This window comes from Grus americana, chromosome 16 (assembly GCF_028858705.1).
Source record: "Grus americana isolate bGruAme1 chromosome 16, bGruAme1.mat, whole genome shotgun sequence".
Classification (NCBI taxonomy): domain Eukaryota; kingdom Metazoa; phylum Chordata; class Aves; order Gruiformes; family Gruidae; genus Grus; species Grus americana.
This window is the reverse complement of record NC_072867.1, coordinates 4,618,430-4,634,457: the sequence shown is the minus strand read 5'-3', so window position 1 is coordinate 4,634,457 and position 16,028 is coordinate 4,618,430. Positions and strand designations below refer to the sequence as shown.

Here is a 16,028-nt window from a genome sequence, read left to right as displayed (position 1 = left end):
TCATTTCACTTAGCAATAAACTCTAAGCCAATTATGTCCGTGTTTACAATATTCAGGATCCTATTCATCAATACACAGCGCATCCTTTTCCAGACGGCCAATGGAGTGTACTTGATGTGCCACTTGTGAGACAATTAAATCCCTCAAAGAGATGAGGGCGGAAAAAAAAAAAAAAAAAAAAGAAAAAGAAGGAGGAAGAAGAGCTGCTTTGCTGGAAAAGAAGAACCCCCTGCCCTGAGCGATCTTCTGCAGGGCATCTCACTCCCTGCATGCTCACCTCCCGCGGCCTCTGCGAGCTTTGGGAGCAGCACCCCAGGCAAGCGCCCTGCCCGGCTCTCTCCTCTCCGGCTGGCTGCCGGCGCTCGATGGGTTTCCTACCGTTGAGATCTCTATTTGTCCAATGCAGCTGGAATCGGCCACCGGGTCCCCAAGAGGCTGAAGAGGGACGGGAGGCAGACACTGAGCCTGTGCCCTGTTTCCTCCAGAAACCAAGCAGAAAAGTGGGTGCTGGCTCATTCGCCCCCAAACCAGCGGCTGAGCAGCAGTAAAGAACCAGCCAGGTCCCTGTACGCCACCTTTCCATCAAATGCTTCAAGTTTCCTTAGGAAAAGATTAATTCAAAAACCAGGCACAAAGCCTGAACGACTCTGGAGTGAAGCAGAGGTTAAAGCAAAGCTGCCCAGAGCCGGGGTTTGAGCAGAGCCGCAGGCACGGCTCACCATGCAGGGAGGGGAACCGCGCTCCTGGGGGGGTCACTGCACCCCACGCTGCCCAGCGAGCCGGCCCCAAGGGGAGGACGAATGCTGAGCGGAAGGAAGTTTGAATGAGGATCGATACAGGACTAACAAACTCCACGTACTGCGTTATACGGGAGGTCAGACTGGAATGGATGATCTAATAGTCCCTTGTGATCCAGGATCAATGAATCCCGTCTAAAAACATAAACACAGGCTACTTCTCCTTCCCCCTCCTCTCTCCTCCATCTCTGCTCACAGGCTCGAGAATTTGGAGTCTCAGGGAGTCAGTGGAGCCGTGTGGTCCCTTCCCTGCAGCAACAACATCCCTTGGCCTGTGCCCACAACTCTGCCTCTTCCAGATGCTGCTCAAATCGCCAGGAGCCAGCGGCGGGGCCGAAATCTGCACTGCTCTGGTGCTGGCAGTGCCCACGCAGCAGCTTACAGCGGGGCTCAGGACCCTCTTCTGCCCAGCACAGGTGGGACCGTGCCTGGTCCAGCCTGTTCTGCACCTCTGGCAAAGTGTAAGAGCAGAATACTATCAGACAGGCTACAACCCCCTTGTTTCTTCCGCAAGTATGGAGCTTAAATATATAGGAAAGCTTTTAAAAAAATAATAAAGTAGAACATTTTGAACAGCAATCTATCCCGGCTTAAAACGCTACGGAATATTTTGCAGTATAAAGCGCATACAGATTGCAAAAATGTCAAGGTATTGGAACGATGGGTTTTGCACGTTTTGGTTAAAGCAAAACGTGCTTTTGACCTGCGAGCCTCAGGAGCTCAGTTCCTGGTGCTGAGAAAGGCGTTTCCCAGGCACCGCTGCCTGCTGCTGACATTTTCCATATCGCTGTCAAACAGCCAGTGCGAACCACTCTGAGAAAGCATCCCTGGCCAGCCCAGCACAGCGAGCTCCCTGCTTCGGACCGAGACAATGACCGGATTACATCTTTGTTCTTGCGTTCAGCAAGGCAAAGCAGACACAGACCCTTCTCTCTGCTCGCCCATCCTTTTGACCAATTCACAACTACTGCTCCTCTGTTACGCTCGCTATCTGAAAAAACACCAGGGTAAGGCTGCTCACAGGGTGGGGGTCACAAAACACACGGAGGAACTGATGAACAGAGACCTCATGCAGTTTACAAAGCAGCAAAGAACCACAGTATCTAAACCTCCCCTAAAGCCAAGGCAGTGGTGGAGGTGGGACACATAGTCAAGTTTCCCGATGCATTATGTTGGGTCAAAACCATCTCTTTCAGCTTCTCACCTCGCTTCTGACAAATTCCTGTCCTTCTGCTTCACAAGAACTTTTAGCCATTGTGTCAGCTGCACCAAATCTCTGCCCAGTACAGCATAGGTTGCTGGTTTTGTCACGTAACCTCCAGTGGTGGTTGCCCACATGGGGGTTTTAGCCTCAGTGCAGATTTGCCAGTGAATAGTAACGGCCTGCCCCAAATCTGGGCTAAGCCTCAGCGGGACAGAGCCTCCAGGCTCCCCTCCTCACCTTCTGCTCTGAGACCGGGCTGGGAGGGTGCCAGAGGGGGAGGACTACATCTCACCTTGGCATCCTGCTTGGTGAGGAAATCCACAAATCCAAAGCCCCGGTGGGATCCCGTTCCTGCCATTTTCTTGGGAAGCCGGACGGTCTTCAGCTCTCCAAAGGTGCTGTGAATTAGAGAGGGAAAAGCAAAGACACTGTGAGATCGAGGGAAGAACCAAGCAAAAAACTTCTTTAGTAGAACTGCTGTGCTTCTCCTCCCTTCAGAAGATCTGCAGAACCCAAGGACCCAGCCTGCATGCCATGCCCTGTTCAGGGCGGACAAAGAGCATCTCCAGGTTACCAGGAGGCAGGACTGCTCCTCACCACCACCGAAACATTTATTTGACCTTTGAAGAGGGGCTGGAGTGCACAGGATAGGGGCACGAGCCAGAGCACAGCCTCACGGGGAGCTACTCTCTTTCCAAAACCTCCCCCATCCCAGAGCCTGTTGTGCGCATCGTGTTTGCAAAGACGTCATCCCTCTGCTCTGTCGATGCTGGGCATCGAAGACTGGATTTCCTCGTTTTAACACTTCACTTGGGTACCTGCATTTCCCATTCTGCCGCCAGCCACCCGACCTCTTTCATGAGCTAGAATAAACTGGTTGTATTTAAGCTTGCTAAGTGTATAAAGGGAAAGAGGTGAATCCAGCAGACCCAAGTCCCACACAACAACCCCCAGATCCAGCAACGTTTCAGACAAGTTTCTGAGTGCCAACGGGACAGAAAGTCAGGAAGGAGGGGGGGACAAAAGGGGGTTTACGTTTAGCTGGAGGACGTGGGACAGGGCGGGCAGCATCCGCGCTCGGACACGGCCCAGCAGAAACCTCGTCACAGCATGCCCATCCTCGGAGAAGGAACTTGTCACTTGAGCACCAAAGCACAGAGCCGTCCCACCAGCTTTGGACCTTGTTCAAAAAGCCTGAAAACAGACCCAAAGGCAGCGCTTGCTGGACACCCCTCTGCAGTGCCACCCCCCCAGAGAAATTCCAAGACAAAGCCGATGCTTCCTCTGCATCCGAGCTCCAGCTTCCCCTTTTCTTCCCCTCCCCTCGCGCCCATTTATCACACACATATGCACAAACTGCAGGCAATAAATATTTAATGTGGACCGGGTCTGAATAGATGTGTTATTTTATTTGAAAATCTACACACACGTGCGCATACACAAAAGGAGCCTGGGATGCAGCAGTGCCAAAGAGCACCTGGGAATAAACACAGTAAAGGCCATAAACGCTCTCGTGAAATGATATAAGCTAAATCCTGGGAGTTAACCCGGTGCACTGGCAGCATGACCAGGCATTCATCTACCCAATTTCCTTAGGCAACGTGGTGTGTAAATGTACCATTATGAAGCCTCAAAATGAATCCGCACGTCTCCTCCTCGGCGCTTTCCCTCCCTCTCTCCCTCCTGCCCCTTTCGAGCTGGCGCTACGCAAACAAACAAACAAACCCGAGAGGAGGCGAGGGAGCAGCCTTGGCTGGCGGGGATGCTCGGCTCCGGGAGCAGCAGGAGAGTCGCGGGGTTTCCAGCAGCAGGAGGGTCCTCCTGCAAAGGGGTGCGGGCGATGGGGGTCCCGGGAGCTCTGCAGGCGGCTTCTCTCGCTTGCAGCATCCCTGCGGGATCTCGACTGCCCCAGTTGGGGTAACGGGAGAGGTAACGAGAGAGGTCCTGGCCCAAAGAGACGACTGTCTAGCTAGGAAAGACAGCCGGTGGGTGGCATGGGCAGGGGAGTGCTTGCTCCAACCTATCGCCCTGTGAAAAACATCATGGGCATTGCCTGGGGGGAGCAGAGTATTTGCTAAAGGAATACAAGCAGAATATTTGCTAAAAGGGAGGTCTCAGACAACACCTGCTCTGTGCACTAAAACACCACGTGTCTCCCTTTGATGCCGACTCAACGCGCAGGATGGGCAGGAAAGGGCCCGGAGGTGCCTGGCAGGAGCAAGACGGCTACGGACCCCAGGGTTGGGGGACCTGGGGAACCCGTGCTGGTCCACATGAGCCTGGGCAGAGACAGGAGAACCAGGCTCTTCCCTCCTCCCCAGCTCGAGCCGCCCATGCTGGGAGATGTGCGGAGGTGGTGGGGAGCCGATCCGGAGCGGGGCTGGCCACAGGCATCTCCCTGGGGAGAGGGCTGGGGGGAGGCAGGCCAGCGGTGCCCACCAAGGGCTCCCAGAGAGACGGGTCGGTTGGAGGAAGCTGCAGGGGAACAGGCAAAGGGGGGGGCGGGGGGGGCGAGGCGAGGAAAGCCGAGGGGCACGGCAGAGACAGGGCTGAGCCCACGGGGCTGCGGAGTAAAACACCCTCCCTCCCGCTGTGGTGCTAATTAGAAACCACAACACAGCAATTACCATCCTGGGAGCTGCGAATGAAGTGGAGAGCCCGGGCCTTTAATGTTCTCCTCTCCAGCGCCAGGCAGAGACTCACACCTCTCTTTTCCAATTATTTCCTCTGGATTTGGGGGGAGAGAGGCAGAGGGAACCCAATTACCCCCCGCAGTGCCAGGCTCCCAGTTCCCAGAGAAGCCAGGTGCTGCCGCGGTTCCTCCCACGGCTGCATCAATGCCGCAGCCTCCGGGCTCCGGGACGGGTGCGCACGGATCGCACCACGGCTGCCACCGGCAAAGCCACAGGGCGGGAATGGTGGAAGGGAAAGGGATGCAGCACATCACCAGGGTAAAATCTGAGCAAGATGACAGGGGAAGGAAGAAAGCAGCTTTTATACACTAAACTGCGTCTCACCTGTAAGATCCCACCGAGCTGCTTTCAAACACGCCTTCAACATTCCCCAGGGTGGGGATGGCTGTGGAGGCGGGGGGGCTCAGAGCAGCTCAGAGCCAGCGTCACCGCCACCTCCTTCCCCCTCCAGCACACAGCTCCGATGGGCGCAAACGGCACGAAAACGCAGCACGTGCCCCGGGGTGGGGGTTCCTCTTGGAGCTGAAGTCTCTCTCCTCTCTCCGTAGCAAACTGGACGGAGATCAGAAAGTGCTGGCACCAAACCGCACTGCCGGCGCAGAGCACAGCACCGTGCCAGGCTCCTCGCCCCAGGCACGACGGTTTACATGGAAGTCCCCGGAGTTAGCGTGAGTGTGAAACCTCAGCGGTTTCTGGATTCGTACCCACCGGCATCCACATCTTCTCCGAGCGCTCCTGAGCCCCTGTGCCACGGCTCAGCCACAGCACGAGCGCTGAAGGACTTTGCAGCTGTGGGAGCAAAGCCCTTTCCTTCTTTAGACACCAACTTTTCCACAGTCAGCCTGGCGTAACTTTGCAGACAACTGTAACCTCCTTGCTGGTGAATCCTGGTCCCGCCAGACCCACATGCCTGGCCCGGGGCTGGATTTCTGGCAAGGCACCCCCACCGTTCTTGGTGGCACCGTACCAGGCTGCAATTTCATCCATAATGAGTGCAGCCAAGGTCTGCAGCAAAAAGAAATGTCTTATGTACGAAACTTCCTCACGGAGCTGCTCATGATTAATATACACATGCATTTTGGGAGAGCAAAAGCCAAAAGCAAGAACTTTGCCACAGAGGCGGTGGGTTTGCAAAGCCCCCAGCAAGCTGCCATGCACACAGCTGTTCCATCACCTCCTGGTTTCCTTCCCCATATATTCATGAAAAACGATGTCCGAATGGCAGTCCTCCGAAATCCCCAGCGGGGGTCAGGGCCCGGAGGGGAGGGCAGAGCGCACGCCAGGCATCGGGGGGGTTGCAGGACGTGGCTCTCCCGGCCTCCCCACGTGCCGCAGGCAGCTTGCCAGCCAGGCTGCCAGAACCCGTCCTCACACCTGCTCTCGCTCTCCCAGGCTTGGCACGTTTTCACATCGCTGGCTGGAAGGGATGACAGCCCCGAACAAATGCTGCAACTAAGATATTTCCTGAATGAGAACCTTTGTTTCGTGCTGATCCAGATTTACAAAGGCAGAGGGGAAATCAGTAAAAGCCCATATTGGTCCTGGCTGAGCAACGATCCACGCGGCTGTGGAATAAAGACAGCCACAACCTTTCCCTTGACAAGTCCCAAGCTCAGCAGAAACACACAACGTTGCCCGAGACCCCCTCCCTACCACCCACGTGGGATCTGGCACTTCTACACGGCGTTGCCGGGTATCTGCCGCTCTCCCGACGCTTTGGCAGCTCTTCCCGTGGTGCTGTGGCCATCCCTTCCCTTCCCTGGCTGAAGAGAGGGAAGATAAGGAGATTTCTCCTCCATGCTGTAAGACGCACGCTGCAAGCTGGCTGCAGGTCAGAGGAACATCACTCCTTGGGACTGTAATTATATCCTTCTGGCACAGGCCAGCTGGGAGACAAGTCCTTTGCCTGCTAATTATAGGACATTATATTGCTATTAAAGAGAGCACACTCTAGCTCGGTAGACAACATACTGCTCACTTGGCTTTGCCTGTTTCCTAGAAGGTGCTTGCGTATCCTTCATCAACACGGCCAAGCGGTGGAGGGCAGAGGGGGACGGGGATACAGGTGGTCTCCAGAAACCCTCTTCCCTCCTTCACCAGCACGACACGCAAGTTCCCACCCTGCAGCTCCCTCCCCTTCCACCACCGCTCTCCTGCTGCAGGCACAGCCCCAAATCCACCCCAGTATCTCCAGCCACGTGAGTACCAGCCCCATCTTCTGCCACTGACTCTACCCCCTCTTGTTTCTCATCAGGTTTCTCATCACCTCGCTCAGCTCCCAATGTCTAAGTCCAGCCCCACCGCTGCCCCAGGCAGCTGCGATGGCCCTTCACACACACTCGTTCATGGGACAGGTACCTACAGACGAGGTGGGACAGTACTCCAGCTGGGAAATGTCCCCTCAGAGCATTTCAACTGCAAGCTCCCTGGGACAGGCCAAGACCTGTCCAGCCCTGACCATTATTTTCAAGACCCAAACACAAAAGATGTGTTCATCACGTTTGATCTTGGTGCGCCCTCAGCTACGAGCTGATCAAGGACTCTTTGGTTGCCAAGTTCTATAGGAGAGAGCACAACCGACACCGCAAATCCATGCACATAGCTGGAAAGACCAACTGCTGTCCACTGCCGGAAGAGCAGACCTTCTTGGAAAACAAACAAAAAAATCACCCTTAGGTCTCTCCAGATACGTACAGATGTCCCACTGCATGGGCCAGTCCTAAACCCCTCTCTCCGGTTTATCTCCCTTCAAGAAAAACAAACCAGCCATAACCACGTTAAAAACCGATCATGAAAACCTCTAGCAAGGTTGCCAACCTTCTCATGGGTTGCCATCTACTGCCACCGCCTCCTCCTCCATCCCCTCCCCTCCTCTCGCTGCCTTCTCATCCCCAAGCCCTGACGCTGCCAAAATCCTGCCTTGTGACTGATGGCAGCCCTAGGACAGAGCTCAGGCAAACGAGCCAGGCAGTGTAACCGCTCATCAGAAATGGCTCCGGGCAGGGGATGACGAGTCCAAGAGAGACAGAAGTCCTCCCCTTCCCTTGCTGCTCAACCTCTTCCCCAGCAGCAGGCTGCAGCCGCACTTCAGCCCAGCAGAATTCACTCAACCGCTTTGCAATGGTCGTCTTAATTTTATTATTTTTTCCCCCCCTCGCCCCCAAATAGGACCTTCCCTCCCCCAACAAATTACCTCCCTGCCAGTCTCTGCTTCTGCGCCGATTTGCTGATTATAGCGGGGGGAAAAAAGAAAAATAATAATAGTCCTTTTTCTTTCTTCCTCCTTTAGGAACGCGGGACCCTGGCAAATGGTTTTGCCCCTGGGCTGAGCCGTGGCCAGTTCCACCCCCTGCATGAGAGAGTTAATGAAATACGCAGCGGAAGGTCCCTCCCGCCTCCCGCTCCAGGACTTCAGCTGACTCCAGTACGGCTAATCCCATTACAAGAAAATAACGTGGATAATTCAAGCTAATGAAATCGTTACAAGAATGTGGACAGCCAGGGGTGGACATTCAGAGCCAATTTAACACTCCTTGGTGTTGTTATCCCCAGCACAGGAAATATCTGAAAGGAGGAAGGGAAAGGAGAGAGGGAGGAAAAAAGCCCTCCTCTCTTGTTAGCTTAAATCCTGTTAGAGAGTTCAGGAATTAATCTGCCACCTATCTCCCCTATTACCATTATCATCATCATCATCATCAATAACGTCTCCTCGGTAACCTCTGAAAATTAGCAAACGAATGGGCAGGAGGGCAAGGCAGGAGCGAAGCCTCCTGACACGCTGAACCAAGCGCAAACTGCCGCTGCCTCCATCTCTCCATCTCCGGAGGAGCCGCGGGGGCAGGAGATGACGGGTGGAGGGACCTTGCAGCAGACCGGGTGCCCCAGGGACCCCCAGCCCACGGCTGCGCGGATGAAGCGATGCAGAAAAGCGGGTCCTTGCCTGCCCTGGCCCCACCGCAAAGCTGATCCTTCGTTCCCGCAGCACCGGACAGTCCCGTTGGATAATCAAATCACCCTCAAAACCCCTACGAAAAGCCAGCGGTGCACAGGAGGAGGACAGCCACCGGCGTGCTTTGTTCTTTACTACATGGACCATCAAGTTTTTCCAGCTTCCTCTCCTCTTTGCCCAGGAGCATCATCTTATCATCTTTGTTTGGAGGCCTCTTGACCTGCTGCCGCAGCAAGAGCAGGTTTTGCTTCATGCAATTCCTGTTCTTCAGTACCAGCCTCGTGCTGCCGGGAGAAGCGTTGCTGTCTTCTCCAAGCTCAGCTGCTTCCAAGCGATGGACCCCTTCTCGAGGTCAGTTTTCCGGGGGAGACCTGGCCACGCTGCAAAGAGCCTCCTACGGCAGCTCTGAAGTCAGGCTCCCCTCCTGGCCGCCCAAGCACCGACCGACAGCACGTGTCTGAGCTCAGCCACCGCGTTTCACCACAAATTGCTCTTTTTTTGGCGCTGAGCGTTTCCAGGCAGGAGCCGCCGGTCATGCTGGGGATGCGGTGGGGTGCCTCAAAGAAGCACAGCCCTGTCTGCTTGGGGTCGGAGTTGTGGGAAGCCTCACCACGACAAGATTTCAGAGCTATTCAAGCCTGTATCCTCAGTTCACACGGGATCATGACTTCAGACGCGTTTGCAGCTGGATATGGGCGATTCCCACTTGTCCCTCTCCGGCACTGCTGGGTGATGGCAGGACAGGTCACGCACGCCCCCGAGGCGTGGGATCGGTGATGACCGTAGGGTCCTGATGAGGCAGGAGCAAGCATCAAGAGATACTGCAGCCCTTGAGCTACTGCTGAGGAGCTCAGCAGCCAGCAGCGATGCTGGGGAACCAAGTGGGGACCCCAGGGTCCTGCTCAGCCTCTGCTCTCCCATACAGGTGACCTTGCAAAGCTGCACCTCTCCCATTTTTACAGCTCACCACCTGCAAAGCCACAGCTGCTGTCTACCAACCTCACACAGACATATGATGTTTCGATCCATAAAGGCAGCAGAGGGACTCAGGATTTTAAAAAAAAGGCAGTGCAACACGAACGTGAGCATCTTTGGTACGAGAGAGAAAGCAAAAGCCCCACAGCAAAAGCAGCAGCAAAGCTGGAAGTCCTGAAGAAGGGTGACCAGGCCTTGCAAGACAGAGAAATCACCTAGGGACTTCTCTTTGATGGCAGATCGGGGCCAGAGAAAAGCGCACGAGAAGCACCTTGCTCTGCGGACCGTGGAGATGGGACACGTGGCGTCCAGCCTGGGTGGCCATCCCCTCCCCATCCCACATGGAGAATGATGTGTCGTAGAGAGGAATTTTCCACCTTTCTGCCACTGCGGCACAAATCACACCTTTCCCCTTTTCTCAGGCTTTACTTCCACTAGACTTGTAGGAAATTAACACTAGCCAGATTCCCACCTCGCGTCCCCCTGAATCTGGAAGCGACCAACGCTTCCAAAAGCTGCCCTGCCCCTGGCAGGGGAGGGGGGGAGCAGGATGAGCCCCCCAGGCTGCGCCCGGCACGCACGGCACCATTCGATGTCTCCAGGATGCTCTCTCGTGAACGCGTCTAATTACATCCAGACGGCGCTTTCGGCACACCTGCCACAGCAACTGTTTATCTTGCCGACGACTTAAAGAGCATCATTTGCAAAGTTTGCTAGGAAGCAAAGCCAATTAGCATGTCGCCGGCTAGGCACAAAGATCCTCTTGCTTTATCTCCACCGTGGCTGCTTGGCAGAGGACCCTTCGGTGCTAATTCCCTCCAGCTGCTCCCCCCACGTCTCTTTGGCTCCTCCAGTTGGAAATACGCTGCCGTGCTTTCTCCCAGAAAAGACCCAAAAGCAAAGCAGGGGGGGATTTGCGAAGGGAGGGGGCAGTGGCGGCGAGCCAGCCCAAGCTGCCAAACCTGCCCGTACCAGGAGATGTCAAGAGCTGTGCTTGAAGGAGGAGAGCCGGAGGGGCAGAGCTGAGATGGACCACCGTGATATGAACGATGGAAGGTCTTGCAAATGAAGCGTTCGTTTCATCTATTTTCTAAAAAACTCTGAAGCTGAAGAAGAGGTGGGCACCGTGCCTGTGGCAGAATCAAGTGATGCTCTGCCACAAATACATGCCAAAAAAAAAAAAGTCATCCTGGTAGACACAGCAGCCAGGGTGGTGTGGTCTGGGAGTGGAGCAGGGAGCCTGCAAGGCTCCCACGTCCCCATCCCTACACCACCCTCCCACGTTCCCCATCCCTACACCACCCTCCCACGTTCCCCATCCCTACACCACCCTCCCACGTTCCCCATCCCTACACCACCCTCCCACGTTCCCCATCCCTACACCACCCTCCCACGTTCCCCATCCCTACACCACCCTCCCACGTTCCCCTCTCCAGCCGCCACACTGGCCCGGCACATCTGCCCCAGCTCAGACCCCCCATCGCACCCCCCTGCCCAGCCCTCGCAGTGCCTGCACCGGGCAGTCCTCACCGATCTTTCCTCCTCCATCCCCATCATCTCGCTGGCTCAGGGTTCCTCTGTCCCAGCTGAAGGCTTCGCCGGGACTCTCCTCTCTCCTACCCGCAGTCTTTGCATCTCCTACCCCTCCCTTGTCACCTCTCACCGGGCACCACCGCTCATTTATCCGTGCTGTTGATTTAAGTTTCACTGCAGTGTCTCCCTGACATGCCCCCCCGCCCACTGGAGTAACAGCGATGCTGGTTCCAGCTCCAGCACGCAGAGGAAGCCCATGAGATCCACCTAGAAACCAGTCCTGGGGAAGCTGGTCCAGCTTTTGGATTGCCCTCGCTCCCTGTGTCTTCTGCGTGGGGAAAACTAAAATCATAGAATGTCCTGAGCTGGAAGGGACCCATGCGGATCATCGAGTCCAACTCCTGGCTCCACGCAGGACCAGCCGAATCAGAGCATGTGACTGAGAGCGTTGTCCAGATGCTTCTCAAACTCGGTCAAGCTCAGTGCTGTGACCGCTTCCCTGGGGAGGGAGTTTAGCTCCTTTTAGATTTATTGCATTTTGGCACAGATCTTCAGAAGTTATTTAGATGCTCAATACCACAAACAGTGCCAGAGACTACGTGGACATAGATGTGCTTCTTCCAAGGAGCTGTGAACTTACCCACAAGACTCTTGCTAACATTAAGTCCCATTTTTTGTGGACGGCTCAGTCAGCAGCAGCTTCCCTTGGAGCTCGCGGTGAAATGGGATCAGAAGCCCGACAGCTTTGGCCCCAGACCACCAGGCAGCCACGGGACCGTCCCTCTCCTCAAGACGCAAGACCCCAAGGCAGCGGCTGTTTCCCGTCGCTTAAACGGCTTGTTTAGAAAAAATGTAGCAAAACATTTTACCCCTTCTCGATTTATTTTCCTTAACAGTTGCTTATGAGGGACCTTATCAAAAGCTTTCTGAAATTCCAAGTAAATTAGTCATTAGGCAGGTTTTCAGAACAGTAATTAGGCCACTCCATGCCCCTGATGTATTATTTACCTGAGAAGATATACATAATTAGGGCTCTTCTTTATAACTGGTATTACACGCACTAAATTCTACTCCAGTCTATCGTGTAATTACGCAATTAGGCTGCATGCTAAACAGAAAGAAACCAATTCTGAAAACCGAGCAAAAAGAAAAGAAAAAAAACAACAGTCATTATTATTTTTTAAATCCTCCATCACCAGCACAGCGGCAGGTCTTAAAATTTTAATATCCCTCCACTTAAGTCATTTTTAAACAGGTGCTGCAACCAGGTTTGGTTTCTTAATTTTGCCGCATTTAATCCTACTTTGCGAGGTTTACCGTCGTGCGAGAGATTCAGTTCCTTAAAGAGATTTGCTTTAAAGGCTGATGTTAAAAAAGGCCTTTTCCTTCCCCGGTCGGCACAGATTTGCCGTGCCGGTGGAAGCGGCATCGCATTGTCTTGCGGCCTCCCTTCGCCGCTCCTCCGTCCCCCGCTCCTCCCAAACGATGATTATTTTTCAACAGCTTCCCGGCTTGCAGCTGGCAGCAGCAGACAGGTACAGTTGCTATGGTACGACCGTCACAGTAATTTAGCCCTACAGAGCTGGCTCCCATGGCTGAATTTAATGGGGCAGCGTGGCAAAAAAGAAAAAGACGGGGAGCGCCGGGGGAGGATGAGCACCAGCCCTTGGGTATCTGCAGCGAGAGATGCTAACGTGCAGAAAACCACGCGGCAGCCTCCGCGTGGCTTTCGGACAGAGGGAGGGACACGGCCACCTCCCAGTTTGTTCCCATCTTCCTCCTGGTTTGACTGCAAAGCGCAATCTCAGCTCTGCCGCAGGTCCCTCCCTACCTGCGCCTGCCCGCGGGGTGCTGCGCAAGCAGAGTCACGGCTGCCCGCGGCCGTCCTGCCTGTGTTTTCTGGTTCCCACAGACAGAGAAGCGTGTGCCATGGGGTCTAACATAGGCTGGGGACATTTTTTTTTTAATCTACCTCTTGTCATAGTTCTATTTTAGAGTTGGCGAGATCAAAGAAAAACACCCAGGACTTGCTGAGCACGTTAACACCTCCCGGAGAAGATACCTGTGTATTATCCACATTTATTTTCACGCTTTCAAGACAACGATGATTCACTATTTAGTTAAAGCATGACAAGACTTCCTTCTGAAACTTTACATCCCAACACTCCACATTTCCAAGCCAGTTCCCGAGGCACAGGGGAAGGCGCAGAGCTGGCACGGGGAGCGCCGTAAGGTTTAGGAAGCCCCAGGTTTAACCACCACAGTTGGATTTGCATTGAACTCCGCAAGAGAGCTGGGGGTTCAAAGTCGTCTGCTGGTCCAAAGCACCTGAGTTGGTGACCCAGAGGACATAAAAGTAACTGCTGTTGGACATGTGTGACTGAGGAAGTCATTCAAGACCAACAGAAAGGTCAAAAATTCTCACCCTAATATTATTTAGGTTTTACCGTTGCTTCTCTCTTTTGCCACCTTACAGAGATGAGCTCCGCTCCCAGTCCTGGTCACCGCAGGGCTCTTCCCTCCTCTGCCACTGCCTGCCAGCCCCTGACGAGGCTCCACTCTCAAATTCTGTGATTTCACCTAACCAGCGGCTTTCTTCTTGATGTTACTGTATTTTTAAATTTTTTTGTGGGGAGAGAGAGAAAAGACATTCAAGTATAGTGGAGAAAGGACCAGCTCTACCAGGAGAGCTGAGAGAGGACTTCTCTTGAGCCTTGCTCAGCCTCCCATCACACCTACCTCCAAGGACCACGCCAGGACCAAACTACAGCTTCTGCCACCTCCCTCCCATGGTGGCTCTCACGGAGATGTACAAACCACCACAGCCATGACCCAAACCCCGTGAAATCTCAATCCTTGCATGGACAGACTTCAACAAGAACCTCCAACACTTGCAAAGCCTTTCGCAGAGCTGGCACTCCTAAGCCACAATTCTCCCCGCACACAGCACCTTGCAGGACCAGGGCTTAGGAGCCACCAAATCGCTGCAGTAATCACCAGTGGGTCAGGATTTCAAAGGAACCCACAGCTCCAACAGCGCTGCGATTTGGGGATTTATCTCTCTTGGGCTCTTTTGAAAATCCTGATCAGAGCGCAGCTCTGGTCAAAAATAAGTTATGCTAAAAATAGTGCTCACAGGAAGGCCCGGTACAAATCTCCGCTCCTCTAGGATTGTTATGAGTCAGCTCGTTTCAAAGACAAGAGGAAAATTTGTACAACTGGCAAAGCAGTAAACACAGAAGGGAGATTTAGCCAAGCCTCGTGGTCCCCAAAGGGGGACCTAGGGCATCCTTAGGAGAAAGAGCCTTGCTGCGAAGACACCAGCTGCACCAACAGGCAAAAAAATAAAAGAATATCTCAGATGCCAACACAGAACCTCCTGCACTGAGTTGGAGGAGAATAAATATAGAAGCAATGAGATATTTATAGGTAGAGAACTATTTTAACACAGCTCTGCTTTAAAGAGAATCCTTATTTAAGTCTTGTCCCTGTAAAGCTGCAGGATGACTTAGAAAAATAACCAGATTAATTATTTTCATCAGGAGAACAGAGAAACACGTAGGGAAGATCAAATGCATGCAAATGCATTAAGAATGTGGGAGCTCGAGTGAAGCGCTTCTGTTCTGGTGACTCAAATACAATAAGGATGGTGAGATCTCCTGAGCGCAGGCTGGTCTCTGAAAAGCCCAGCCCGACCACGTCTCAAGTCTGCCAGGGATCAGAACAAGACAAAGCAATAAAAACAGGCAGGTGAGGCAGGCTGGGAGCCACCACGGGGTTGTGCTCCCCTGACCTGCACCACCCCGACCAGCACCATCCTCTCCAGAGATGCAATCAACAGCAAAACATTAGATTTTCTCATTGCACTGGAAAAGTGATGTAAGCAGAGGAATATTTCCAGACGCACTGGATTTACTCCGATAACGACCCAATTCACCCAGCCGGTCCCCAAAATTAGATGTGCCGCTGTCACCCGAGCTACGATGGTTGCTCTCTTCCTGCTCCCTGTCCTTTGGTCACCCTTTCCCTACCTGCAACAAGCTCAGAGGCTACTTTACGCAGTTGGACACATCTTCACAGGTCACTCGGAACACTCTCAGAAGACGAGGACAGGGAGCAATTGCACGGTGCAAGCGGTATCTGAGCCATCATGGGATTCAACGATGACATTTCTACTCTATTTCTGCAGAAAGCTTGTTGCAGCCTCGGGAGGAAGAGGAGAGAGATTTGCAGCACCGCGAAGAGCAGCAGAGCCCGGGGCAGAAGTCAACAACCCCAGCTGGTCCACAACCGTGGGACTTTCTGGGCAAAGAAAACCGCAGTGGAACTAACTGCTGGTTGGGTTTGGGGTTGGTTTTTTTTGTTTCCTTATTTATGTCTCAGCATGGAAGAGCATTATACGTGCAGTAGGGCTGCACTGCAAGAACAGCGCAGATGAATTGAACAAGCAGGAGCGTGCGTGTCCATGCACAGGGAAGCTGAAGTCCACGCTCACTGGCGCTGCCCCGGGGCCGGGCACACGCATCCCACCGCTGCAGCAGAGGCAGATCCTCCCCGTCGGGACGGACCTTTGCAAGGAGTGAGCCACCACTGGGCACTTACCACCTCCTCAAGGCAGGGAGGTGTCCCAGAGGTGGGGACATGCCTCCCCGCACTGTCCTCGCCCAGCGCCTCACTGTATCAGTGTGCAAGCACCAGGCAGCTGTGAATCCTGCCAATGCAACCTTGCTAATTTAATAAATGGACTTTGACGAGGCTAAGTGTCTGCTTCAGCGCTCCCCATCCCCCTGCCCTGCCCACCCCCTCCCAACTCAAAGCCTCTTCAATAAAAGAAATTAAACCACCCAACAAAACCACGCAGCCTGAGTGTTTTACAG

At 53.9% G+C, this 16,028-nt stretch overlaps 1 protein-coding gene across 1 annotated transcript in view; it reads right to left on the bottom strand.

The window, feature by feature from the left end:
• The window catches only part of RBM19 (RNA binding motif protein 19), a 68,965-nt gene that overhangs the window by 22,015 nt on the left and 30,922 nt on the right, over positions 1-16,028 (bottom strand). The window contains exon 22 of the mRNA XM_054844652.1: positions 2,294-2,399. Coding sequence (XP_054700627.1) covers positions 2,294-2,399 — 106 coding nt within the window. The remainder of the gene's footprint in view (positions 1-2,293; positions 2,400-16,028) is intronic.